The sequence below is a fragment of the Anopheles bellator genome, chromosome 2, assembly GCF_943735745.2.
Source record: "Anopheles bellator chromosome 2, idAnoBellAS_SP24_06.2, whole genome shotgun sequence".
NCBI lineage: Eukaryota > Metazoa > Arthropoda > Insecta > Diptera > Culicidae > Anopheles > Anopheles bellator.
The window spans coordinates 53,310,608-53,321,894 of record NC_071286.1 but is presented as its reverse complement, the minus strand read 5'-3'; the positions used below and the strand labels follow the sequence as shown (position 1 = coordinate 53,321,894).

Sequence of the window (11,287 nt, the reverse complement as noted above, 5' to 3'; positions counted from 1 at the left end):
TGTATTCATGTTCAGTGGTATGTTCAAAAAGCATACGTCCACTTTATGGTTACGGTCGGTGGGGCAATTAAATTATTAGTTTCCAACAAACGCTCGTTCGTAATCTATTCCGAAGAGACGCATAAGTGCTGTTGCCCGTAACAGCTTAATGGCGCAACAAACCCGTACCCGTTTTTACAGGACGTCCGTACAGATATCGCTATCTGGTTTTAAAGCCGATTATTCATTGCCAAAACCCCTGGCCATTGGTGTGTGGTGTGTGTGGTAAACATTCAACAGTAAACCGCTAATCATCAAACCACGTTCAGTTGCTGCAGCTGCCGGACCTATCTGGGGAGTATTCGCTCCGAACAGACCTACCACAACATTGATCGCGATAATTGTGTTACCAACGCCCGGTACACCGAAGTAAGCTTCTCGGGCCGAACCCCCAGACCAGGATCCCCGTCGGGATGGTCAATAAAACATAGCTTCGGTTATACGCGTTCGCAGTAAGTGAGTTTAAATTATGCACTGCGCTCGGTTCGAGCACTGCACTTACCACCGGTTTTTGAATTTGGATCTTGCGGACAATAGTCACCTACTGGAACATAAACTATTCACCCGGTACACTACGGATTGGGCTTTCTGCTAGGCCGTCAATAAAACAACTTAACTATTCGGTGCTTGAACGGTAGTTTATTTGAAGGAAGTTCTACATTTCGTAATTTCTAACACATATTTAACGAGAATGACCTCAAACGTATCAGGAAGTTGAATGGTTCCAAATTAAAATTGGGGTTTGGATTTGGGCAAACGAACGAATCAATTATTATATTGGTCTAATCATTATTCTTAAATAGATCGTTTCTCGATAGTAGCGTATGATATCGCATCCTTTCCTGAAATCGCACGAGCTATCCGATTCCGGTAAACCACATCTATCGAACCACCAGCCCAGTTTATTACTTCCAGCGCAATTACTTTTGGCAGAATTGTCATTATCGCGGTCGTACGTTGAGAATTCAATATATTGCAGGTGTGTTAGAAAATCCTTAGCAGTTCCGTTGTACGGTCCTATGGTTTTCAGTATGTATTTTTCAGTCTCATTGCCGATCTTGAATCCTGCGTAGTGTGCATATTTCTGCTCATCGTCGCGCTTTGCCAGTTCAATAATCAGTTCGTAGGGATGCCTCGATGTCAGCCGATATAGCCGTTCCAGTCCGATCCAAAACTCTTGCTCAATGTCACCAAAACCATCCCGATACTCGGTCCAGCTGCGATTGAAGTCCAGCGATCCGTTGATTCGGTTCTTTATAACCAACCAGCCTCCACCAAAGTTGATCTGCTCGCAGTATACCGGAAAGGGGCTGCTTTGATAATCCGACCGAATAGAATATACTCCGGAGACTTTCTTCGGTACTTCTTTGCACGATCGGAACGGCATGTAGGACTGCAGATCGAGTATTGCGTCACGCAGTGTATTCAAACTGTTGTTGGTGTCTACTTGGTTTCGGACAGTCTCCTCACGGTGCTCGCTTAGTTGAAGCTGATGCTCCAACAACAACTTCCGTATTTGGACTGGCTTTGCCTTGTGTACCACGGATGGATACCCAGAGAAGTCAGTACACCTCACAGCGGTTGCGATGCACAAAAATACTATTCCTACTAACGATGCCATGTTCACGAAACACACTTCACCAGCCTTCTGGTAATAAACTTCACGCCATAAACTTTCTTTCTGATATTAAACAAAGAAGGGCCACAGTTCGCTTTATATAGCTGTAACGATTCAATTGAAATAAGTGCATGTAACATCACTTCAAACCACATTGGTTAATGTGGTTTTGGGTGACGAAAGCGATAACGTACTTTAAAAACCACAACCAGACCACAAGTCGAATGCCCATAAGAACGTTGTGGGGTCTAAGGGTGAGATAATTTATTAGCAATTCGCTGAATGAAATTTTTGCATATTTAATTGGATTGGATTAATGTACCATTAAGCTTCAACTTACAACTCTACACCAAATGACTTGTAGAGTGATAATAGACACCGGCTAACTTCACCCTCACAGGTACCACGAGCACAGCATGGTGAATTTCGATCAGTTGAACGGATTTTCCGTAGCTCCGTTCCAACCGTCGGCTCCCGCCATCCACCAGCACCTGCAGCATTACCTTCCACACCCAGTCCTCGACCACGGGCCGCAGCTCTCTGCCGAAGACCAGGACTTTAGCGGTGTACTGGATGATGACGACTTACTCCAGCGTTCACTGCACCTGGATCAGGATGCCACTTCGCCCTTCCTGGCCACCTCGTCGTCTGCGTCGTCCTCATCTTCGCTGCTACTGGCGTCCCTCGCCGCGGCGGCCTTCTCTTCTTCCTCCTACCAAAACCTCGAACCGGCCCCGGACATGTCCATCGAGCTCGGACCTGAGGCGGGCCCGGGACTGTCGTCGGAATCGTCGGACCCGCTGGACGCGGGCGGCGCCCGTCGGCATAATCATAATCACCCGCATCCCCACGTCCATCACCACGCCCATCAGCATCAGCATCAGCACCATCATCACCATCACTTCCCGCGGGGAGCGTGGCCCACGAACCACAGCTCGTTGCTGCTGTACTCGCACATCCTGACGCCGGCCCCGAGCGTGCTTACGATCAGGAAAGTCCACTTTAAGCACGCCGGTAATTACACTTGCGCCCCCTCGAACGCCCGTCCGGCCAGCATCACCGTGCACGTGCTGCAAGGTGAGTCCGTCTCAAACCTCCTGATCCCGCCATTAATTCGCCATTCCCTCCGACGTAATGTAATAGCGGGATTAACGGAACAAACAGCAGCCAGTGGCCAGGGCCAGGCGTCCGAATGGTGCCAAAGTTACGAAATTAATCACCATAAGCACACTTTTTCCCAAAGGTAACTTCTTCCGGCGAATTATTTTGGGAAAAAACTGCTGAAATGAAGTTGTAATTGTGTCAGAACGAGATCGCGCGGAATCTTCCGGCGCCACTGTCATCTTGGTTTGGTCCCCGTTTCGAGGCATTATTCCCGTTAACATGACGCCCGTGCTATTGGCCGTTCCCAAGACCGATTTGTTTGTTTGTCCTAAAGGGCCCGCGAACTGATATATTCAATGTAATGTTTTCCAGATAAAAAACCAGCCGCCATGCAGCATGCAAACCGCAGTCAGCTGGATGACGGTAGTAAGCAATCGAGAAATGGATGCCCTCGCCAAGGCCGCCACTACCGAGCGTTTCCTGTGGCCGCATTGCTACTTCTTTGCTTCACGTGCCATCTGGCCACCCGGCCCGATAGGCTAGAACGGTGAAACGAGATGTGAACAACATGGATGTAATTATAGGGCGGTCTTCCGATAAGGGAGCGGAAGCAACCGGCGCACAACATTATGGTGTGTAACAAAACAATGTAAATCTTTTTTTACCAAGCGTCCAACTTGTGTAGGGGTCGAGGGTGCCAGGGTGCCGAAGTGTGGCCAAGTAGTGAGAAATGAGAAACGTAAAAGTAAAATCGTCAGTATTTGATTGCGCTACCTGCATTTCAAGAACCTCCAGTAGAGAACCTTGGCATATGCTGATGGAAGTGCGCCCGCGGTGCTTCCTTCACTAGCATATGCAAAGCCGTCTGTCTGACACCCGGCATGTGCTCCATAATCTATTTTCTCCAGATGTCCAACAGTTCGACAGGAAGCGTAGCGAGTAGATAGCTAAAATGTTTGTTATATCTCTAAACACAAGGAAGTAGCGAACAGGGAACGGAGCGCACGGGCAAGGAAAAGTATTATTCATATACAGAAAGAACTCACTACCGAATTGAAATGTGTGCGAAGCTGTTTGCTATTTGAATCCCCATCCGAAAGTGTCCCTACTTTTGTCCTCACTCATTACAGGTAAGTGTCAGCAAAAAACAATGTTATAATCCGCGTAAATTTACCCTACAAAAATAACAGGAAAGCATAACCTAATATCATGAGTTACTCTTTGCATTTTTGTGTGAGAAATTTTGGTGTTACAAAAATTTTGATGATTTATTTAAATATTTACTTAAATAAATCATTTATAACCAGAATTACAATGATTACACATGAGGGCCTACCGAAGAGTCTGTTGAATTTAAGAAGCAGCATTTCGGATTAAAAATGATAAGGAGTACCAGCTGGATGATGAAGAACAGCAACAGCTTCAGTTCTTTGTTCTATCAATCGAAACTGTTTAAGGAACATAAAAAATGTCCACTGCCGTTCGTTCAGCAATGAGATGCTTGTGAAAAATCAACATACTTAAACATGGCATTCGGTGCCCCCAGTAATCACCTCCTGCACACGAGCCGTGTGATAAGGTCGGCTTCCAGCTCAGCCGCTACTGACACGGGCCAATAAACATAATTGTAAAAGTTTGGTCATCGACAGTGGCAGTGACATGGAGTGACAAAAAATCCAAACTGTTGATAATGGAGTTGCTACATAGGAGAATTCCATCACTTTGCCGGTGGTTGATTAACAAACCACATCCATCCCAGCCCTGCGCAGTGGTCTCACATTAGTAGTCTCCGGTGCGAAAGGAAACGACGCGCTTCCAAGTTGCTCTTGGAAATGTACCTCGTTTGGTGTAAAAGTACAAGCATAAGCTTCTTAAACTGTTTGGTCGGGCTGCTGGTCGGTTTCAAAACTGCAGAGTGTTTCCTTGGTCTGCCATTCGCTACCCAGCCCGGTGAGTGCAAAGTGCTCGAAATTCGGTGTCACATTAATAAATAGTATGAAACAAGAAAATAGCAAATGTCTGGTGTCTTTTGTATAAAATATTCAACAAACCGTGCCAAGTTCAACTCATTTTCGTAATAATTGATGTAAACGGTTAGATGTATGAAAATTTAGTAATTCTGTGCTGGTGTTAAAAAAAAGTGGTGGTCCTTTCGTATCCCTTCGGTCCGTACCAAGCAGTTTTTTGAGTTCTTTCTCTGTAAAGGACCTATGCTGCATTATTCTACTGAACCCAGCGAGTGAACATGTGTACCAGCTTAAAGCAGTCGAAACTAACTTCAAGCGTTTTTAACATCAAGTGGCGGCCACTTTTTTGGAGTAGGGCGCTTTTTCGTTTAGCCTTGCTAATGACTACGTCCATACAATTAGTGTCCACTTTGTCCACAAAAAAGGCAAGCATTTTGCCGTTCCAGTTTTAAGCGCGTTTTTAATGGCAAGACTTCAAAAGGAAATGAAACGCACAATGCTCTATTTTGGTGAAGTTACGAACTACGCCATAATGAAGTTATAACTACAAAGTGTTACCGAAGCGAGCAGAATTCAATCTTCCAACGTATTCGTACAGTGTTCATCTCATCTTTTGCTTGGCTCAATATTTTTTGGCTTTCCAGCTATTATCAGTGTGGTTAGTTTTAGGGCTCACTTTGCCTTAAAAATGGCTTATAATGCTTCATTCTCTTATCACGAAAAACTAATAATGATGAAACAGTCCAGCATGGTCAATATAGTCCAGCAGCAAATCAATGGTTAGTCTATAATTTGTTGACTCAATGATTTGGTCTTTGAGAATCAGTGTCTTAATCAGGGTCGCTGGGCTACATAGCTTGACCGCTGGTTTCGCTTTATTTACTACGGCAAATAAAATGGTAACGTTAAGTGTTGAATGGTTTAAGAAAGGCATTTTTAGGATTAGTCATCCTTTCGTGTTCACATCAATTAATTTTGCCGAATCGAGGTTACAAATCGAAACGCCAGAAAATCAAATCACAATACTTCCGAAAGAGCCTGTGAGTTTAGTACTCAACCAGCTTCCGGCTCAAATGCCTTTTTCATCGTGCCCATCGCGTGCTACCGGACGCATTCTTCCATTCCGTTGATATTGTTTATGCAAATCGAATCTATCCCCGCCCGTTCTAGCCAGCATATGGTCGGGGTTGCTCCGGAGTCCACCGAGAGGATGGAACAGCACGCAGGGCCGGATCGTGGACGGCGCCCTCTGTGATCGGCAGTGCGTGTCGGGCGAAGAGCCTCTCACCTGTCACTTTCGCTGGAAACTGGAGAATTTCGCCAGCATGGGATCGTGAGTGGCGCAACCTGACGTAACGCCGAGTTCCTCGACGACCTAACGCAGACTTTCGCGCTCTCTTCACAGTTCGTGCTGGCGCTGCGCCCAAGGCAACAGGGCCCACTGCTTCCACCGGCAGTGCGTCACGGCGGACGGGCTGGAGCGGGGCGTGGTCACCATCAACCGGCAGATCCCGGGGCCCACGATTCACGTCTGCAAGCACGACACGGTCGTCGTGGACGTCGAGAACGCCCTCGAAGGGCTCGGCTCGACGATTCACTGGCACGGAGTCCATCAGACCGACAGCCCGTGGATGGATGGCGTACCCATGGTGACCCAGTGCCCCATCGCCCAGGGCACCACGTTCCGGTACCGCTTCCGGGCCGCCGAAGCGGGAACCCAATTCTACCACTCGCACGCCGGTCCGTGCAGCATCGGGCTGCATCGTAATTCGTTCTAATTATTTTGCGCCTCTTCGACAGGGTTTCAGAAGGCGAACGGCCACTACGGACTGGTGGTGGTCCGCAATCCGGACGATCTGAACCGGGCACGGTACGACCACGACCTCTCGGAGCACCGAATCATCATCGCCGACTGGACGCGGGACATGGTGGAGAAGTGGGTCCCGGGGATCCAGAGCGAGTCGATGCGGGTCGACTCCATCCTCATCAATGGCCGCGGACGGTACTTTAATGTATGAATTATGCAATCTACCCCGGACCGGGACCTGGGAATGAGAAATTAAAATTTATTGAAAATTATTCTCACCCTTACCTCGGGTCGCTTCTTCGACGATCGGTGGCCACAGGAAACGGCCGGCACGCGCACCGAGGCCCCCCTGACCGTGTACCGGGTGGAGCCGGGCCAGCGGTACCGCTTCCGGCTTGTCAGCACCGGCAGTCAGTACTGCCCGTTCCAACTGCAGGTGAGCAGGACGAGGTTAGGGCGTCCATCGCCGGTTAATTACGTTACTAACCGAAACTCGTTCCGTCGCGCGCGGTACGTGGAACCCCATTTTCCGATTGCCAATCCTCTTCTATTATGCCGAAATTAGCGCCTGAACCTGTTTTTTTTTGTGGGGTTGCCCCACATCCACCATTGTTCGTCCTACGCCCTACGTCGGCCAGCGCAACCAATTTATGGAACGGCCATGTGTCTCAATTTGTGACGGTGTAAAATAATCTTCACCTACGAGCGCTTTCCGATCGCATTGGTCATAAATTTCACATTTTATTGTTCCACTGTTCGGCCCACGGCCAATGGGCACCAAAATATGAATTAATCTGCAAATGGCCAATGTCGCCCACACACGAGTAGTGTTTCGTGAAAATGAGCAACGGGATGCGTTCGTTTATGGCTTAAGGACAAGCGGACCATTAACGACCAACGTTTGCGCGTGCATTGTATATTATTTCACTCGTTTGCTGGCATTCTGTCCAATTGACCAGAACTTGACTGAACTGAATATGCTATCGATGGACAACCTGTTTGGGTTTAGTGAAAATAATTTAAATTAACTAGGAGTTTGTATGAGAGCACGAGTTCTTGCTGATATTAGATCTGCAAATTAATTCTTGCTTTCTTTTATTCGACATTTTTGGTCTAACTACAGCAACAAAACATATGACTACTTCAATGAAAGTATTGTCGGCCGTTAGCTACTTCTTTCTTCCATCGAATGTGTGGTCGAGCGCTGTCATGTGGAAAAATAGGTTTATCAAGTCTTTTAACCCATTCTGGTCCTTCTTTTGGCCAAAGCTTACTTCAAACGCATTAATTGTTGTTGATGGGATTGTCCTTCAATAATTTCATTAGGTTTTAAAAGCTCACAATACACCACACCTTTCGTATCCCACCATATGCAAAGCATAACCGTTGCGCATTTAACATTTCACGTTGGTTACGATGGCCTTGGTTCACCTGGCTCTATCCAGGACTTTTTGCATTTCGGGTTCTTGGGATAACTACCTTTTTCATCACCAGTAACGATTCGAAACCCTTTTCTTTTCAGCCGCGCAAGCAGAAATTCGCAAATGGCTTTCCTTCTTTCAATGTCTCTTATTTTCAATTCATGTGGAACCCGTAAAATATTTTTCTAATTATTCCCACGGCACTCAGGCTGTCAAGTTCAGGAGGAAACTGTCGTGTGGTCAACTCCTAACATTTCTGCAAGTTCTTTTTTGCATCTAACATGCATTCTGATCGAGCAATGCTACCAATTCTTCATCATCAACCTTTTGTGCTTGGTCTTGCAACCCACAATCTCAAATCTTTTTATCGGTTCAAACCACATCTGACACGTTCTCTCAGCAAGAGCATGTTCATTATGCATTAAAATTCGATAATGTACGTCTATTAAAATTCGATAACTTTCGGTAAAAGTGTTCATCATATTAAAGTGATCCTCGCAAAAAAACTCTACCAGTAACAAAACTTGACGTGTTCAAATGCTTGAAAATGGCGTTGTTTGCTCTTTAGCAAAAAAACCTATGCTGCGTTAGGTGCAGAATGACAGTAGCTATCAAAGGAAATTGTGACATTTAGTGAGTAACTTCATCTTTTGTAAAAATGCCAGAACTAATTTGCACACCTAATAACTTAACTCCTTATATGAAGACGAAAAGATGAAACAACTGACAAGAGAACATAACCAAACTTGGTACCTTTTTTATCTGCTTTTTAACAATATTGCCAGACTCTTTCACCGTTCTATAGCATACAGTGAACATTGAACATGAATCGTGGATCATGGCGAATCTGCGCTGACCATTGAATATTTTAAAAGCCCAATTGAGTGAATGGGTACATTATTTCTTACGTTCGTGGGATTCGCATTGCATTCGCATCATTTTTCAGTGTAGTAACCATTTCTTTTTATTAGTTTCATCCGAACTGATACGATTTCCGTTTTAGGCTTGGTGTGTCATCTGTTGATAGGAACTACCAAGATCGTTCAAAGTGACATTCGGACACCATTTGGCTCTTGTAAATATGTTGGTATTGTTAATAATTATGACTAAATAGATGACTAATGAGGTCTTGACGCTATTTTTACCTATCTTGATCCTAATTTCAGCAAAAGCTAAATCCAAAAATAGTATGTCCCCAATCACTAGTTCAACTTTAGTGCAACAACTTGTTCGTTCATTCGTTCGATAAACCTCGATCACTAATCAAAGAAGGGATGGTTTAATTAAAACATTATTGTCTTGCGTCTTGCCTTGCCACCACAGATCCAGGACCACAGGATGTTGATCCTTTCGACCGACGGTGGCACCGTTCAGCCTCGGCACACCGTCGACACGCTGGTATCTATATCGGGCGAACGTTATGATTTCGTGCTCACCGCCAACCAGCCACCCGGTAAGGGGCCAGCCAGCCTAATGGTTCCAACGCGCCTCCCAAAAAATCCCAAACATCCACCGCCGGCGCAGATAAATCGGCATCGCTAATAATTTCAGGCAATTACTGGCTCCGAGTGCGTGGCATTGGGTTCTGCAATTCGATGCGCGTCGAGGACTTCGCCATCGTCTCGTACATCACCGACGACGGCGACGGCCGTGGGACGGAAGCTGGGCTTAGCATGGTCCAAACGCTGGCATTTCCCCGACAGCGGATACCCTCGTACGATGAGCCGTTTCCGGTTGGCAGCGTGCTGAACTTTCAGGCGGCACCGTGCTACACACCGGGCGATCCGTTCATTTGCGCGGCCGACCTCGAGTCGTACGAAGCTTTCCGCGACGACGACCTCATCGATGCCGTGCCGGATGTTACGTTTCACGTCGGGTTCTACGTGTGGAGGGCATCGAACAGTTTCCTGTTTTCCGAGCATGGCACGAGCCATTTTGCGAGTAAGATTTCCAATTCTTCTTTACATTTCGTGGTCCGCCTTGCCCTTGCCGTTGATGAGCATATGATAGAACGCAGAGGATAATTTAATTCATCTACAAAGACCTAGGCGAGTCTCAAGAAGATTAGACAAGCCATCTCAATCGATAGTTGTTTGGCTTGGGAAGACACGTCCCACCGGAGAGTGCAATCGTTGCTTCATATTTTCCTGGCATGCTCGTAGGCCCATCATTACGACTTTAAACAACTCCGGACGTGGTAGATTACCGGCTGTACTCACAACACAATCCTGAGTCGATAAATAATTGGTGCACTCGTGCCCGATTGGAGTTGATGTGCATAAGAGCATTATAAACATAGTCATTAATTAAACGAATGACTTGGAGGCTTCTCTCTCGCATGTGTCCTTCGTAGCGGTGCGGGATGATTTTAACACGATCGCTGCAACGAACATGATCAGCTTCGAGCCACCCTCCTTCCCGCTGCTGATTGAGCCGGAGCTGATAGTCGACGAGGATGCCCAGTTCTGCAACACCAGCCACAAGCCCGACCACTGCACCGACGACACGCTCTGCTTCTGCACCCACCGCCTAAAGGTGAAGCTTAATGACATCGTCGAAATAGTGCTCTTCGATACTGCGAAAGGTAGCTCCTCTCTCTCCTCACACTTGCCGTTTCAATGACGGGATGTGCTCCATTTCTTCGCAGTCGTCCAGGAGTTCTATCATCCCTTTCATCTGCACGGTCATCGGTTTATAGTGACCGACACTGGTCGATTTCCCAGCAGCTTAACGACGGATCACGTGCAGTACCTCCAGAAGCTGCGGACGGTGCGGCGCCCGAACGCCCTGTCGCCGCCGTACAAGGATACAATGTCCATACCGAACCGTGGCTTCGTTAAGATTCGCTTCCGAGCGAACAACCCCGGTGAGTACCAGCGGACGAAACCCGGCCGGAACTTTGGTGCCACGTTCCTCGAGTTGTGAGCATTAAGCGTTGGGTTTGTTGCAGGGTTTTGGTTGGTGCACTGCCACTTCGAATGGCACCTTGCCAACGGGATGGGCCTGGTGCTGCAGGTGGGCGAACTGTCGGAGATGCTGAAGCCGCCGGCCGACTTTCCCCGGTGTGGCAGTTACCAGCCGCCGCTCGCTGGCGAAGTGGCGCATAACTTCCCCACCGGCTAACCTCGACTCGTGTCAGGGAAGCATTATGATTGTACAGCGCATTTAAGATTTGGTGAGCTCCATCAATTTAAGACATAAACCACCGGTGCACCGGAAGAGCCGCAGGAATAAAGAATATTTCATCAATTTGTATGTTTGGACGATTGTTGTTTTTGAAATCCGAATCATTAAACGCTACAAGCGCTTTTCTTCTCCACCCGACGCAGAG

The 11,287-nt window shown here is 47.1% G+C and overlaps 3 protein-coding genes across 3 annotated transcripts in view; 2 read left to right on the top strand and 1 right to left on the bottom strand.

Annotated features, from left to right (window-relative positions):
• LOC131207718 (uncharacterized) overlaps window positions 1–3,312 on the top strand; it is a 5,787-nt gene extending 2,475 nt beyond the window's left edge. Inside the window, exons 3-4 of the mRNA XM_058200344.1 lie at window positions 2,058–2,734; window positions 3,134–3,312. Coding sequence (XP_058056327.1) covers window positions 2,058–2,734; window positions 3,134–3,312 — 856 coding nt within the window. The remainder of the gene's footprint in view (window positions 1–2,057; window positions 2,735–3,133) is intronic.
• On the bottom strand, window positions 667–1,709 carry LOC131209364 (fibrinogen-like protein 1). The gene has a single exon (XM_058202419.1). It carries the CDS (start codon window positions 1,658–1,660, stop codon window positions 812–814), a length of 849 nt encoding a protein of 282 aa, XP_058058402.1. The 5' UTR covers window positions 1,661–1,709; the 3' UTR covers window positions 667–811.
• Window positions 3,313–4,593: 1,281 nt separating the features above from the next.
• On the top strand, window positions 4,594–11,079 carry LOC131207717 (uncharacterized). The gene is made up of 10 exons (XM_058200343.1): window positions 4,594–4,711; window positions 5,899–6,061; window positions 6,134–6,468; window positions 6,529–6,740; window positions 6,855–6,971; window positions 9,280–9,409; window positions 9,508–9,897; window positions 10,310–10,540; window positions 10,604–10,822; window positions 10,907–11,079. Exons 1-10 carry the CDS (start codon window positions 4,594–4,596, stop codon window positions 11,077–11,079), a joined length of 2,088 nt encoding a protein of 695 aa, XP_058056326.1.
• Window positions 11,080–11,287: the final 208 nt, after the last annotated feature.

Coding starts and splice junctions, on each gene's coding strand:
- LOC131209364 (XM_058202419.1), bottom strand. CDS start 1,660: ATGGCATCGTTAGTAGGAATAGTATTTTTGTGCATCGCAACCGCTGTG.
- LOC131207717 (XM_058200343.1), top strand. CDS start 4,594: ATGTACCTCGTTTGGTGTAAAAGTACAAGCATAAGCTTCTTAAACTGT. Junction 6,062..6,133: donor AATTTCGCCAGCATGGGATC/GTGAGTGGCGCA, acceptor CTCTCTTCACAG/TTCGTGCTGGCGCTGCGCCC. Junction 6,741..6,854: donor GCCGCGGACGGTACTTTAAT/GTATGAATTATG, acceptor CGGTGGCCACAG/GAAACGGCCGGCACGCGCAC.